Raw genomic sequence first — 15,157 nt, 5'->3', positions numbered from 1 at the left:
GGGAAAAGTCTCACCCCGGACTGCGTTGTTGTTGATGATTGAAGGAGCCATCGAGCCTTGCAGCGACGACACAGAGGAACTCTCAATGAAAGCACCAATGTCGGTGTCAAAACCGGCGGATCTCGGGTAGGGGGTCCCGATCTGTGCGTCTAAGGCTAATGGTAACAGGAGGCAAGGGACACATGTTTTACCCAGGTTCGGGCCCTCTCGATGGAGGTAAAACCCTACTTCCTGCTTGATTGATCTTGATGAGATGAGTATTACAAGAGTTGATCTACCATGAGATCGTAGAGGCTAAGCCCTAGAAGCTAGCCTATGATGATTATGAATGTTGTGATCATCCCCATATGGACCAAACCCTCTGGTTTATATAGACACCGGAGGGGGCTAGGGTTTACACAGAGTTGGTTACAAAGAAGGAAACCTAATATCCGGATCACCAAGCTTGTCTTCCACGCAAAGGAGAGTCCCATCCGGACACGGGACGGAGTCTTGAGTCTTGTATCTTCACGGTCCAACAGTCCGGCCAAAGTATATAGTCCGGCTGTCCGGACACCCCCTAATCCAGGACTCCCTCACCCACCACATCTATGATGATACTGGGTTTTTTCACAATTATCATCATAGAAGTGTCATAAGTATGACAGAAAAAAATTTCGTTCGGCCCAAAATGTCACGGATGTGTCTTTTTTTTGTAGTGATAGTACGGAGTATATTATAACCTCTTCTTAACTTTCCTTTAATAACAAACATGATGGCACCCAAGTTAGTTTTAGGATGATACTACTAAGAGGAATCCTTTGAGACGTACCATTGAAAATAAAAATCTTATCCCATTTTAATTTACAGTACAATGCGGAGGAAATTCTAGAATTATACTTCCTCCGTTCGCAAAAATAAGATGTTTTGGATATTTAAATATTGGACTACATAAAGACTGAAATGAATGAGCAAACACACTAAAACGTGACTATATACATCCGATTCACAAAAAAGTTAGCATCTTTTTTGTGAACGGAGGAAGTAGTTGGCAAACTAACATAACTTGTAAGCATTATGCTACATATCTGTGAAAAAAATAAGCAAACAATGCACACTTGCTCTATAGTTGATAAAAAACTTGCTCAAGTGCTTCAACACTTATATTGGCAAGATAACCTGAATGATTTTTACATAGTATGCATATACCAATTTCATTCCCACAACATCACATCTTTCTCTATGTTGGGTTATATCAGAACTGAATTGCCTGCGACACGTGGTAATGCAGTACAAGTTAACTAGTCAAACAGTGAGAATTGTAGATTGCTCAGCAGCTAACATGCTAATGCATTTTGTTCAACATAGGAAGAGGATGGAAATCTTAATTGCATTTGTAGGCGGGTTGAAATGGTTGTTCATTAGCCAATCCACGACTTGGGTATTCCAACTAGGGATCCTCATTCTAAACACCTCGTTGAATTCCTACGTCAGTGTTATTTTGTCCTTCGTCATCTCATGGCCATGATGCTCTTTTGTTTCATTTGGGTCAAAGGATGGATTCATCAAGGTCGTCCTGCTTCAGTCTATGTTGAATACCAGGTAACCCATAGGAGGAGTCGAGGGAGACAATGATGGTACATACGGCGATGGAGAAACTAATGTTAATGGCTAACATAAGCAAACTAATATTTGAAAATGGCAACCACTTATAACTGTAGAGTTGAATATGTTGTATCTAGGAGAAGGTGAGGCCACAACAATATCAATTAGCGCCGCGGTGCAGATTGCTTGTTGCATCCACACGCGCCACAAGGCTTGTGCTTGAGCTTGAAATTACAAGTCGAAAAGGTGCAGGAATCCCAGATATTTGGTGTCGCATGTCTCTCAACTTCAGCGCAATCAAGCCTATGGAATTCGGAATTGAAGCAGTCGACATGAACTTGTTCTACAACCCGGATGGTTTGTTGGATCATCCTGAGGCTAATCTCGATCACGCACGGAGCTTAGACCATACGTGATTGAGATTAGCCTCCGGATGATCCAACAAACATCCAGGTTGTTGGTTCTCTTAGTCCATAGGTTTGTCCGCATTGAATTTGAGAGACACGCAGACATCGAATATCTTGGGTGCCTACATCTTTGTGACATGCAGTTTCAAGCTCAAGCATATGCCTTCAAGTGCTCGTGGATGCAACAATGAAACCGCACCACGTCGTAGATTGATAATGTCGTGGTCCCGCCTTTTCCCAAATATTAGTTTACTTATGTTAAACATTAACATGTGTCTCCCTATTGTAGTATGTACTAACATTGGCTCTCGTCGACTCCTTCTACGGGCCATTTGTAGCCAACATGAACCATAGGAGGATGATATTAAGTATCCGTCCTTTGACCCAAATCAAACCGAAGAGAGCTATTTCATGACCATGAGTGATGACATAAAACATAATAGTTATGCATGAATACAACGCGGTATTGCAAACGAGTATCCTTGGTTGGAATACCCAGGTCGTGGATTAGCAAATGGACACCCATGTGGTGCTCGCACCTCGGCAATCTAATAAGCTAGCTTATGGACTTAAATGGGCACTCAAGCGATGCATAATGTGGATTTCTCGGTCCAAATCCTTCTTTAGCTTCATGCAGTGCTGCCTTGAAGAGCTTCTCATCTTCCTCTAGTTTTCCCTGGAAAATCAGTATAAATGAATATAATAGGCTAACAACAACTGTACTTTATGGTCGAACAAGGAATAGGAGTAACTAAAGAGACACTCCTCCTTTCTCTTTTCATATAGTCATACTCCAAGCAACATTAAGGTGATAAAAACTTGTAATGGCACAAGGTATATGGTCCAGAGATTCATACTTAATGCACACATTCAATAGTTGCATCATGGTTTCCTAACTGAAGCAAGGTCTTGGAATATGTAGTTACGAGAAGTTCCTAAACCCAAGCGTTCAATGGATATCAATGCCCAGTTTTCGTGTTTTTTTTTTGCAGGTACAGTTTTCGTGTATTAACATGAAACCCCAAGTAGTAGGACTGGTTAAACCTTCCACTTCCACATAGTTAATTGAAGAAACTATAAAGGGCTGACTCCCATAGTAAGACTTGCAACAAGTAACCTAAAAACAGGGGCGGAGCTACTGGGTGGCCAGGCCCACCCTGGGATTTTGGATGATAACTGGGATTTTGGGATATATACCTATGGATCTATAACTGGGCCAGGAAAAAAAATTGGGCCCAGTAACACTTACTGGACTGGTTGACCCAGGAGAACAGGAGGAAGTAGGAACACAGCCACCGTTCGTCCACGTCGAGAGCAGAACAGCCGCCCCTCGCACAGGCGTGCTCCGATGCCCCGCCGCTATTCCTCGCCTAACCTGCTCGCCGTCGTCGACCTTGCGGCCTCGCCGGTCGCCGGCCGGAGCCAAGCCCACCTCTCCTTCCCACTCGCGCGGCCCTTGCCCTGCGGCATGTGCGGCTGCGCCCCTGATCCCAGCAGCCTGGCGCCCCTGCCTCCGGCCCTCCGCCCCCTCAAAGCCCGCGGCCACCGCTGCCGCTCACTCAGTCACCAGCAGGCAGGACTGCCAGCAGGTCTCCAGTAGCAGCAAGTGAGCAACCGAAATACCCAAATTTCTAATTTAGGGTTTGCTTTTTGCACTATGATATCCAATACATGAATGCATACATAGTTTTGTACATCATTTCTGCCTCAATTAGCTTTGTTGACAGAAATGCTAGCTCCGCCAAGTAAAAAGTGTGGACCACCCTGTTGTCAAATGCTAGCTCCGCCAAGTAAAAAGTGTGGACCAAACAAGTTATATGAAATCAGCTAGCCTTGGGGACTATGCTAGAGTTATTCTCTCTAGGCTATGATGTATCAAGATGATTGTAGTTGAGTTTTGCATCATTTTATGGAACACATATGAAAAAGGGAATACGTGAACGAAGGGCGAAACTATAATGTGGTATGTTTTTTCTCAGAAATACAATGCCAAAAGTGATTCAGATGAAGGTAAGGATAATGATATACTTGTTTTCAGGAGCAAATATCGTGCACTATCAGTGAAGATTCTCCATTTGTTTGTGTGTTTATTTAAAATCACTGAACCACATTCAATACGACGTTAACAAGTAAAATTTGCATCAGCTTGCTCAGTTCTGCTGGAGCAACCGGATCATCCCGAGCCAAATACAGACTTACAGAGTCGCTGCTCAGGCCAAGAAAAACAGCTGTAACAAGACTGAAATTAGAACTGCCATGGTACCAAATGTGATATTTATTTCTCAAAAGAAATGTGATATTTATTTCGTTAAACTAAAAGGGGGAGGCTACATATGCAGAGACCAGACCTGCTTGCCCAATCAGTATGGCGGCACATGTTGAGCCTTAATAACTGAAGTTGCCATCAATAGAACCTGAGAGAAAATCATGCATTTTGTTAAAACGATCACGGCGGCAAACACGAGCAGTACCACTCTTAGTTGCAATAGAAACCATACCAGCAGGACAGATTTAAAATCAGAACTCAATTAATAATAGCAGTTTACCATCAAAAATAGTATCATACTCCCTCCGTTCCTAAATATTTGTCTTTTTAGAGATTTCAAATGAACTACCACATACGGATGTATATAGACATATTTTAGAGTTTAGATTCACTCATTTTGCTCCGTATGTAGTCATTTGTTAAAAACTCTAGAAAGACGAATATTTAGGAACGAAGGGAGTAATATTCTGTGACAGAAGGAGACCCGATGTACTGCACCCTTGCACGTTCGAGCCTGACAGGCCCGTGATATGAAAGGCATACCGAATCAGAGGACAAGAGCAAAGGCTCACCACATCTAACATCAGGGGATTACGATCAACTATCCCTAATGGGCTAATCAATTCTTAGGCCGCCATGATCTTCACTTATCTCGGTGCATCCATCGAAACAACCGAAGGCAACATCATTGCAATTAACACACGATCCAACAGATCAAACCCACCAAGACACTATTAGTCCACCTCGCTGCGGCAATTCCACTGTTAAACTGAACTCTACAGCCCGGCGTCGTGGGATCCTGTGAGGGGCGGCGAATACAGGCACGGGGATGTGCTCACCTGAGGTGGAGGCCGCGCCGGCGGCAGCAGGGGGCGGGCGGAAGCTTCTCGAAGACGGCGGCGCTATGGCAACACAACTGCCGCGGCGAGGCGAGACGACAGCAGCCGCGGCGAGGCGAGACGACAGCAGCCGCCGCCTCGAGTCACGGGAGGAACGAGCGCCTCGGCTGGCGGCAGGGAAGGCTTTCCTTTTTATTACTACTCCCTCCGTTCGGAATTACTTGTCGCAGAAATGGATGTATCTAGACATATTTTAGTTCTAAATACATCTATTTTCGGGACAAGTAATTTCGAACGGAGGGAGTAAATCTTTAATGACGCGCGTTGCTGCGCCCATCTAATTTGGCTCTTACAGTTCTTAGGATACGAAGTTATTTAAGTTCAATGTTTGCAATGTTCTAAAGTATTGTGCCTTCTAGCAACTTGGGCTTTTCTCCTTAATTTTGGCTCTTATAATGAGTTTTGAATTAAGGTGGTTGATGGATACATGTTTTGTAATTGATCGTGATCTCTTTTGACTCCTACACTCTCTCACAAAGGCTGGCGTCATACATAAAAAATAAAAATACTGACAAAACCAATAGAAATACTTAAAAACCAATATGCCGTACAAATACTTCAAAAAAATTGAACAACATATTATCTAAACAATCTCTACTTATTTCTAACATTGTTGAAGCCCCACAAGAAAACTTACATTTAAGTCGAACAGCTGAGATTCTACAGCCTCATATGAAAGGAACTACACCCGGGCATACATCTCTTTTCACCATGTTTACAACAAATTGAGTATATTGTTTATGAAGCTGAAGCTCTGTTATTGTTTTTCTAATTTCATCGACACCATCTTGATCATGCGACATGAGTGTGCAAGTCACCTTGGTTTGGCCTCATTAGCATGTTGTTGGACGAAGGACCAGTACCCCTAAAATGTCATGTGGGCTTATTTGAGGTCTTTTATCTGGTAATACACTTCATCTAGGTTGTTCGACAGCAGTCTTGTCGTTTCACAGCTTGTCAGGTTTAATCACATTTGTTGCAAGTTCTCTTGGCACCACATTGAGAAAAATATATGCCGATTCTGTAGTACCTAATGTATTACCTGTATGTAACATAGTACAATACTAATACCTGAAATTGGTCCACATTATTCAGAGAGATAATTCACATGAGTAAAATAAAAATCTGGATGCTAATCTATAATGCAACATAAATATAACATGTTGATAGTATCGAATATATTGTACTTTGACACTATGCTGACTCCTGTGTATATAGACATTGGTTTCCCCTCAGACAACTAATATGCAGTAAAGGGGAACAAAAATACAGTAAGAGAGCAAAAGCGCAAGTATTGAAAGGAGATGAGAAATAATACTTAAAGTCAGATGAAATATTAATGTGTCATGTACTTATGCTGGAACTAATTTGATACTTAGTTGCTACCTTGGCATCCCCCTGAAAATAAATAGATGGTAGCACTGTCTATATATAGAGAGAATTTCGTGTAGACAAAACTCACAGACATGATCTATATTGGCAATTATAGTTTGGACAGAGATCAAGAAGCATGATCTCAGTCAATTTTGGACATGCAGATGGCATTAAAATATGTTGGTTGCCAAACTGAATCAAAAAGGCCACAACACATTCACCCGCAAAAAAAAAAGGCCAATACACATAAGAAATTGTAAAGTATGGCAAACAATTTATACTACCTGCTTATTTGGATTGAACAAACTGGTGTGTGAAGAATGCAAAATAACATCCCTACAAGTTATCACAAACAAACATAATGACATAAGTAAAACAAGTCCGCGTTGTAATGATATTAATCCTGGAAACAGCAGAAGGACACTGTGTTAGATTTCGTAAAAGGGACTTCTGAAAAACAGTGAAATACTTGGCAACTTCTCTTTTTTTTAATCATAAACATTGATAGAGGCTTACACTAATTAGAGAACATAATTGATTCAGCCTTTGAACTATTATTTTCTTCTAGTCTGTTATTGGAGGATCTCTAACTCCAAAAGGAATAACATAAAAGCATCCATTAAAAATCGTTGGTTCCTATTCTTCTAAAAAAATCTTATTATATGAAAATCGAGAAACCATTGTTGCCTAAAGTACAGTACTACCATCCGCCGCCTTCTCGGACATATTTGAGTCAAATCATAATACAAAAGGAACATCAGACTTCTTGTTAAATCATAGTATAGTGCCTCCCAAATAATATTCACCGTGTACTGGAATGAGTACTTGGATCCAGTCAAACATCTACAATAAAACTAATACAAACAATATTGTTAGAAAATGGTTTCTGAGAAAGAAACGATTCAATATATTAGTGTGGAGAATTCTTGTACATCTACCACTCTCAGCTGATAGAAGTGGACCACTTCTTTTCCATCCTTGTGTCTTCGTTGCTACATATGTCCAATACTTCATCTCGCAACTATTTCATACCCAATTGTCTGAAAAATCACCACAACATATCAAGCAGAGGAGGAGTCGGGATGGTTAGATGGAATCCAAGATGACACATAATCCACAAACCATGACTGCAAAAGGCGGAGAAGGATGATGGCGTGTCCCTGCAAAAGATGCATAGAGAAGAGAGGACATGGGTTGGGGGGGGGGGGGGGGGAGGGGTGATGCACAAGATTAGTGGGTGGCTCACCAGCGGCTGGTTCCAAAGACCGCGGATTAACTGCGAAAATAAGGCTCGAAGAGTGACAGGGGAAGGGGATGAAGCGTATATACAGAGGTACTTATACCCCCAGGCAGCGAAAACGATGGGAACATCACCAGTCAATTTGTCATGAATCTGCGTAGAGAAACAGAAGAATGATTGCGCCTATTAAATTTCAGCATAGCAGTTTTCGCTCCAACACACTCTCTCTCTCTCTCTAGCAGGGCCGGTCCGCATCGGCTCCCAGATTCCATCTCTTCCGCGACGACCCTCTCTCTCGCAGCGTTGGACGGATCCTCTTCACTCCTTGCGCCGCCGTGTGATTTTCTTTTGGAGGAAAATAGCGATTGATCGGTGGTACGAACGGATTCTCATCACTCCTTGCGCCGCCGTGTGATTTTCTTTTGGAGGAAAATAACGATTGATCAGTGGTACGGACGGATTCCGGCCTTTCTGCCTCATTGGGCTGGGTGCAAAGCCCCCTTAACGAGAGAGCTCAGATTTTTCCTATGGAGAAGCTGCCCTTTAGGACAGAAGATCTAACGGTCCTAGATGACCCAATCACAACAATGGACAGCCAAAAATGGAGAGGTCGTGAGAGGGTAGGGATCTGGTTCAGTTATACTGTCCTAAATGGCCAGCGCGAGCATTAATCGGGTCGGGGGAAGGGATTTGGGCCAGGGCAAGGCGGCAATCCTAAATTTCGTCTCGTGGCCCGCTACAACAGGAGGCCCAATACCCAAACAATAGGCCCAACGCCCACCGGGAAGCAACAAAACACAATCGTTGCGCCGCATGTCGGGTATTCTTCAAGCGGTTCAGTCGACCCCGCAGGGGCAGGGCATCGGTGCATGGAGACGCCGGCGAACAGAGGCGGAGGCAGGGCCACACGCACAAAACCGGCAAGCCGGCAAGTTTTTCACTATGAAATTAATTGACAACGAACTCTATCAAATGTTTGAGGTTCTTGCAAAATTACATCCAAAAGCAACATGGCAAAGAGCTATTTTGACATCAATACTTAATCATTTGCTGGGTTCTTGCCACGTGAGTACTAATACTTGGGAGGCGGTCATTTTTAATGCTAAAAATAAGAAGCAATACCATACCATGTACTCCCTCCATCTGAATATACTTGTCGTCAAAATGAATAAAACATAATGTACCTAGATGTATTTTAGTTTTAGATACATCGTTTTTTGTCCATTTTGATGATAAGTATTTATGGACGGAGGAAGTACTCCACAGCAGAGATAGTACTTATCCAAACCATGTCGATGTGTTCTGTGAGCCAACGTGGAGTTCAGATTGTGCTCTTGCCAAGCAGGCCCAACTGAAGTCTTTCCTTTTCTTTCCTTTTATTTTGAGAAGCAACTGAAGTCTGAAGATATGTAGTATCGGCGCTAGGAACTGCAGAAGGATTAGGATCGTGTCAGACCTGATCGGATAAGCAGGATACACACGGCCAATCTCTCTATCCATCTACCTCCATGTCTCGATCTATCTATTCATTTCTCTCCTTTCCATACATAAACAGTAACACTAGTACTGATCTCATCGCTTTATATAGTACCCGCTGCAGGAGAGATGGCCACGTCGTGCTCTGAACCAGCTGATTCATCCTCCCAAAACGGCCGGCGCAGGTGGAATCACCTTACCGGCACCTCCGGATAAGCTGATAAGCAGCCGCAGCAGCAGCAGGCTTCTTTTCGGTTGACGCCGTTGATCCTTGTCATATACTCTGCTGAATAATATTCCCCGGAAAAAAAATAGCACACCATATTAATTTTTGTATGCCCAGTTTGTTTGGAGGTGGGTTGCTGTGAACCGATCAGTTTCATAATGTCCACCTGCTTCATTCAAATAACCGCCTACCATTTTCTCTGACATGGACCAATAGTTCAGTATAATCTCATGCTGACTCAACAGCGACATATCACTATATCGCGGATGTAACCATGTGTAGCTAGCTCACGTCAGGACAGAGCAATTCGTCGCGAGGATCTGACCGAAGATACGCCGTGACAAGTGGAGCTCCTTAATTTGATCACATGATCAGAGACGATAAATTTAATTTTACCGGAGAAGCAGATTCCAGGCTCGCCGCCTCGTCATGGCCGCCGGCGTCATCGATAAGCTAGCGAGCCCTATCTGGCAACACGTAGGCCGCGCCATGGAAAATCTGGACGTAAAAGATCACGAAAGCGATGGGGAAATAAAAGCATTAGCGAAAGTGTGTGCGTACTTGCCTAGTGATGAGGATATGAGAAGAAGAAAAAGAATCGATCGCCGACCGAGCGAATATGTGGGACGTTGACTAAGTTGTGGTGTAAAACAAAGCACCACACGTCTACCAATTTTCCAGATATTTTACGGGGATTTAGGTCTAGCTCGCGGCTGGGTGCGTGACTGAATGTGCAGGTCCTCACACCGACGGTTTAAAACAATCTCTGCGCCACTGTGATTAAAACGTGTGGCTTAGTTAGTCGCTGTGACTTTAGCTCCTTGATCATTTCTCAGCATGTTGACTTTTAGCTCATTGGTTCATTACAGCCAGCTAGTAACACAAGTGTGACACAGAGTCCAATGCATGCATGGCGCAAATCAGATTTGGCTATGTTTACAATCTACGTACTGTACAGAGGGAGTAATGTTTATTGCTCAGGAGAAGGCATGCTTTGTATTGCACATAGTTTTACCGTGTATGTCGAGTGCCAAAGGGTTGTGGAAATGGAATATCTAAAAGACAAGTTTAGTGAGAAGGTATTAGCTAAAAAATATGATTGCTGGTAAGTGGAAAAATATAAAACAACTCCAACTCCCACACTCTAAACTGATGTAAATTTTGTATGCGGCACTCTCGAGAAAATTAAGCAACAAGTAAGTATTATGACGTATAAGGTGGCCGCATTAAGTGAGCCCCTTAAGTCATTTTGGGTTGTGCATCGTGACCAAGGAGAAGGAAAAAACGAAAGACATTACTCCCTCCGTCTAGGTGAGTAAGTCATCTTAGGTTGTGCACCATGACCAAGGAGAAGGAAAAAACGAGAGAACTTAATGTTCATTTGCTAATTAATAGCATTGCATGCAATGAACTAACCACTGCATGTCGTGTTTGGTAGTCTCAAGTCATTAAAAGCATGCACACCCCACATCTCTTATTGGTTGATATGTCAAGAAACAAGAAACAATGTAGAATTTAATGCACCGTGCCTAAGTGTTTTTGGATTATTTGATTTTCGTAAGATGACTTACACACCTAGACGAAGGGAGTATGACTTGGGGACACGACCGTCCACGAGTATGTGGTAACATGAGTGTTCTACATGTAACTTGTGTGTGTGTGTGTGTGTGTGTGTGTGTGTGTGTGTGTGTGTGTGTGTGTGAAACTTGTGTCCAGCTTACTCTCTGTCGATAAAAAAACATTGTATTTCAGCACACATCATTGTGTTACCAACCTAGCGGGGTTCTTCCCCTTAACTGCGCAAGACTCGTTGTTGTAGCTTGACGAGCTTCAGAGTGAAGGTATTGACGTGTCTCCAGCATACTGTGATCGACAAAGATGATTCATGTAAGAAATGTGTTTTTCACCAACGAGAATATGAGACCTAATGGAATCGATAACAACCAAGAGATTTTGTTGGGGACGACTTCATTCAAGGAGACCACCACCATGGATGATATGAGATGGAGGGTCACTACTCACCAATGCAATCTATGTGGCTGAGTGGAGGATCGGTAAATGAACACGAAAAACAAATCTATGCTACCTAAAGCACAATGATCCGGCGTTAGGCCCAAACACAAACATAACAAAGAATGGCCAACATGGATCCGCTACGGTGAGTGGCATTGGGATTACGTTTATAACGACACATAGTCTTTTTGATTGCCACCACATGTAAACAAACAAAGCATCATCCAACATACTATTAGTGCACTGAAATGTACTATTAAATATCAATGTGAATCTTCCACACCCAATGCCGATGAACATTGTTGGCAAGAAGTTACCTTGAAAAGATGGCGAGAAAGGGAGGGAAAGTGGCAACAAAGAAGAGACGAGAGGGAGATACCATGTTTGTGTACGGGGTACATAGAGGAGCGTGGATGATGCTAAGGCTTTGATTAGGCAAAACAAAAGCCGCACCATATATGGGGCATGGGTACGCGAAAGTGTAAGGTAAAACATGTTGCCCCGCGGGTGGGTGCATGTAACCTCCCATGTGTGCGCAGCTGTCACCCACGCTGCTTCCGACACGTCTTCCCCTCAACGCATCCATGCCCCCCTCTAGTACAATTTGCTAAAAAATACATGTGATTATGATAGGTACAAAAATACCAGAACAATTTCAACTCTTAAACTATGAATTGGTTGTAAATTTAGTATATGCCGGCTGGACGAAACTCTGAACTGATTATGACACTTTATTGAAAATTAAACGGAAAGTAAGTATTAGGAACGTCCTTTGAGTTGGAGGGCCGCTGCTCATCATAGGGAGTCTATGTGGGCTGAGCAGAAAGCCACTAAATGAACACAAAAAATAAATCTATGCAGCTAAAACATAAACATTTGATGCTAGACCTAAATATAAATATAACAAGAGTGGCCAACACGGACTCGCCATGGTGAGTGGCATTGAGACTGCCTTTATAATGACCCATCGGTTTTTGGACTCCTTCGCATGTAAACCAAAAAAAATAAACACCCAACATCCTTTTTTACTTCACTAAATGTGGTATTAATTATTGGTAGGAACCTTCCCTACTCAATGCCAATTTATATTGTTGGCAAGAGATCACCTGGAAACATGATGGAAGTGCGGAGGGACGTGGCAAGGAGAAGAGGTGAAGAGTGAGATGCCATGTTGCACATGGGATACCCATAGAAGCATGGTTGCCGATAAGGCATTGATTTGGGCAAAACAAAAATCGCGCCATATATGGGGCATGGACATGCAAAAGGCTAAGCTAAAGCAAAAAATTGAATACGACATTTTAGGTGGCCATATTAAGTGAACCTCTTATGTCCCGCTCTATTCATAGCATGCATCCGAGACACCAAATTTCACAAGTCTGTGGTGACATGAATGTGTTGTATATGTAGGTTGTATGTGTGTCTTGATTGTGATCACTTTACTATCTCGTGACAAAGAAACATTGTAAACTATCATACGCCATTGTGTCACGAACCTAGTGAAGGTCTTCCCATGATCCGCACGACACTCATTGTTGTAGCTTGAGGCGATTCAAAATATATAGCATTGGCAAGAAATTACCCGGGAAACTTCACGGAAATGAGACGGAAAGTGCTAGAAGAGGAAGCCATGGTTGCCGATAAGCTTTGAATAGGCAAAACAAAAGGCGCGCCATATACGGGGCATGGGCACGCAAAAGGCTAAGCCAAAACGTGTTGGCGTGCATGCAGCCTCCGCTGTCCGGCGCGCCCGTCACCCTCGCCCCTTCCGACACGTCCCCCCCTCCACGCGTCCCTGTCCACCCGTCTCCCTCCCCGGCCCCGGAGCCGGCCTATATACTCCCCCGCGCCGCTCCCATCCTCTCCTTCTGTCCTCCGAACCATCGCGACGAGAGCAATAATAGCAGCTCCAATGGTGGCCGAGGCCATGGGCGTCTGAGCCGCGCGCCGAGGCCTGCGGGCGCCATTGATGAGAGCAGCTGCAGCACCCTTCACGGCCGGACGCGATGTCCGTTGTGGCTACCGCGGCGGCGGCCGTGGGGCCCGCGCCCGTGGCTCCGTCCGGGATGTGCGGCGGTGGTGCCGGCGGTGGCGGGGCGAGGAAGAGGAAGGACGTCGTGCACTACCAGGAGGAGGAGGAGGAGGTGGTGGCGGCGGTGCAAGGGGGGCGGCTTGGCGGTGAGGGCCACGGGCTGTTCGTGCTGGAGACGGTGGAGGAAGAGGAGGAAAGGGAGGCCGAGGCTGCCGCCGAGGCGGAAAACGAGCGGTCCTCCATTGGCCCCGTCTCCGAGGGGGACGAGGAGGAAGGGGAGGAGGTGGAGAGCGCCAGGGAGACGCCGTGGCAGAGGAGGACCAAGAAGACCGGCGGGCTCGCGAGCCTGGACGCCCTCGACGACGCCCTCCCCATCAAGTAATTAACCAGCTTTACCTCCCTTCCCTTAATCATCCCCATTAACAACCCTACCAATTCTTTCTTGCAAGAACGGCGAATTCTCGGTTCGGTCGGTGGGTTAATTTGCGAGTTCTTGATTTGGCAGGCGGGGGCTGTCGAGCTTCTTCTCCGGCAAGTCGCGGTCGTTCGCGAACCTGCAGGACGTGGCCGGGGCCGGCACCACCAGCAGCAAGGACGTGCTGGCCAAGCCGGAGAACCCCTTCAACAAGCGCCGCCGGATCCTGCGGTGCTGCTCCATCCGGCGGGTCTCCTCCACCTCGCTCACCGCGCTGCCGCCCTTCCTGCCGCCCGAGCCGTCCTTCAACATCGGCAACGACGGCGTCATCAACGGCGGCGGTGGCGGCTCCGGCGGCAGTGGCTGATCATCAACTGATCCAGGGACGCCGTACGTGCACCGATCAAATTGATCCAAAAGAGAAAAGACATGCATATGCATGCAAGTTGCAAGGGAATTAGTAATGGAAACAAACTACTAGGGAGGAGACAAGATGGATGGATGGATGGATGGATCCTACTTTGTAGTACTCCGGGATCTCACTCATCTCAGCTCACATCACCAATGGCCGCATAGAGCTTAGGTTTTTCTTAATTCTTTTACTAGCTGCTAGTAGTTGCATTGACATGCAAAGAGAGGGAGAGGGAGCACCGAACATGGTGCATGTGATATCCATCCTAGCCTACAAGTTATGCCAGTGTTCTATCTCATTGGAGAGAAGAAGCCCGATTAACCTTTTCAATGCTAGTATAGCGCCAAGGTATGCATGCAGATCAAGCAAGTAAGAGCCCCGATTGATCATCGACATGTGTGTTCTAAGTCGATCTCTAGGATGTTTCTTAGCAGTGCATTGCACATATGTAATATAATACAAACTAATAATTGAGAGTACTAACAGTTGCCGAGCACCATATATACTTGACCATATCTGTGTACTATGGTTGGTGAAGTGGTGCTATTGTACATAATTTGTGTTCTGAAAAATACTATATCGGCAAAAGGGTTCATCGTGATCCATATTTTTTATCTCTTGTAGGGCCTCTTTGATTTGTAGGATTTAAACCGTACATGAATAGAAAAAAAAATGTAGGGCCGAAATATCACGCCCATTCGAAGTCTATATGATTTGGCTTCTTGTTTGATTGTGTCATAGAAAAGAACGGATTGTTTTCAACTGGTTTGGGTGATCAGAGAAACCAGTATGAAAATCTTATGGAGAATTCAT

At 44.6% G+C, this 15,157-nt stretch overlaps 1 protein-coding gene and 1 long non-coding RNA gene across 3 annotated transcripts; one reads left to right on the top strand and one right to left on the bottom strand.

The window, feature by feature from the left end:
• Nucleotides 1–2,404: 2,404 nt before the first annotated feature.
• LOC123162523 (uncharacterized) lies at nucleotides 2,405–5,266 on the bottom strand. The gene is made up of 3 exons (XR_006481333.1): nucleotides 5,097–5,266; nucleotides 4,340–4,405; nucleotides 2,405–2,667 (listed from the first exon to the last, which is right to left on the bottom strand). It is a non-coding gene; the product is annotated as an uncharacterized lncRNA (long non-coding RNA).
• An 8,083-nt stretch (nucleotides 5,267–13,349) lies between these two features.
• On the top strand, nucleotides 13,350–14,925 carry LOC123161217 (uncharacterized). 2 transcript variants are annotated; one of them, XR_006480604.1, is made up of 3 exons: nucleotides 13,350–13,895; nucleotides 14,023–14,425; nucleotides 14,460–14,925. XR_006480604.1 is itself a non-coding variant. In XM_044579065.1 (2 exons), exons 1-2 carry the CDS (start codon nucleotides 13,492–13,494, stop codon nucleotides 14,297–14,299), a joined length of 681 nt encoding a protein of 226 aa, XP_044435000.1. In that variant the 5' UTR covers nucleotides 13,350–13,491; the 3' UTR covers nucleotides 14,300–14,925. The 2 variants fall into 2 exon arrangements, 1 of the variants encoding a protein (XP_044435000.1); XM_044579065.1 differs by having other exon boundaries at nucleotides 14,023–14,925.
• Nucleotides 14,926–15,157: the final 232 nt, after the last annotated feature.

Source organism: Triticum aestivum, chromosome 7B, assembly GCF_018294505.1.
Source record: "Triticum aestivum cultivar Chinese Spring chromosome 7B, IWGSC CS RefSeq v2.1, whole genome shotgun sequence".
Lineage (NCBI taxonomy): Eukaryota > Viridiplantae > Streptophyta > Magnoliopsida > Poales > Poaceae > Triticum > Triticum aestivum.
Note: the sequence above shows the minus strand (reverse complement) of the source record. Positions and strands in the feature narration are given on the sequence as shown.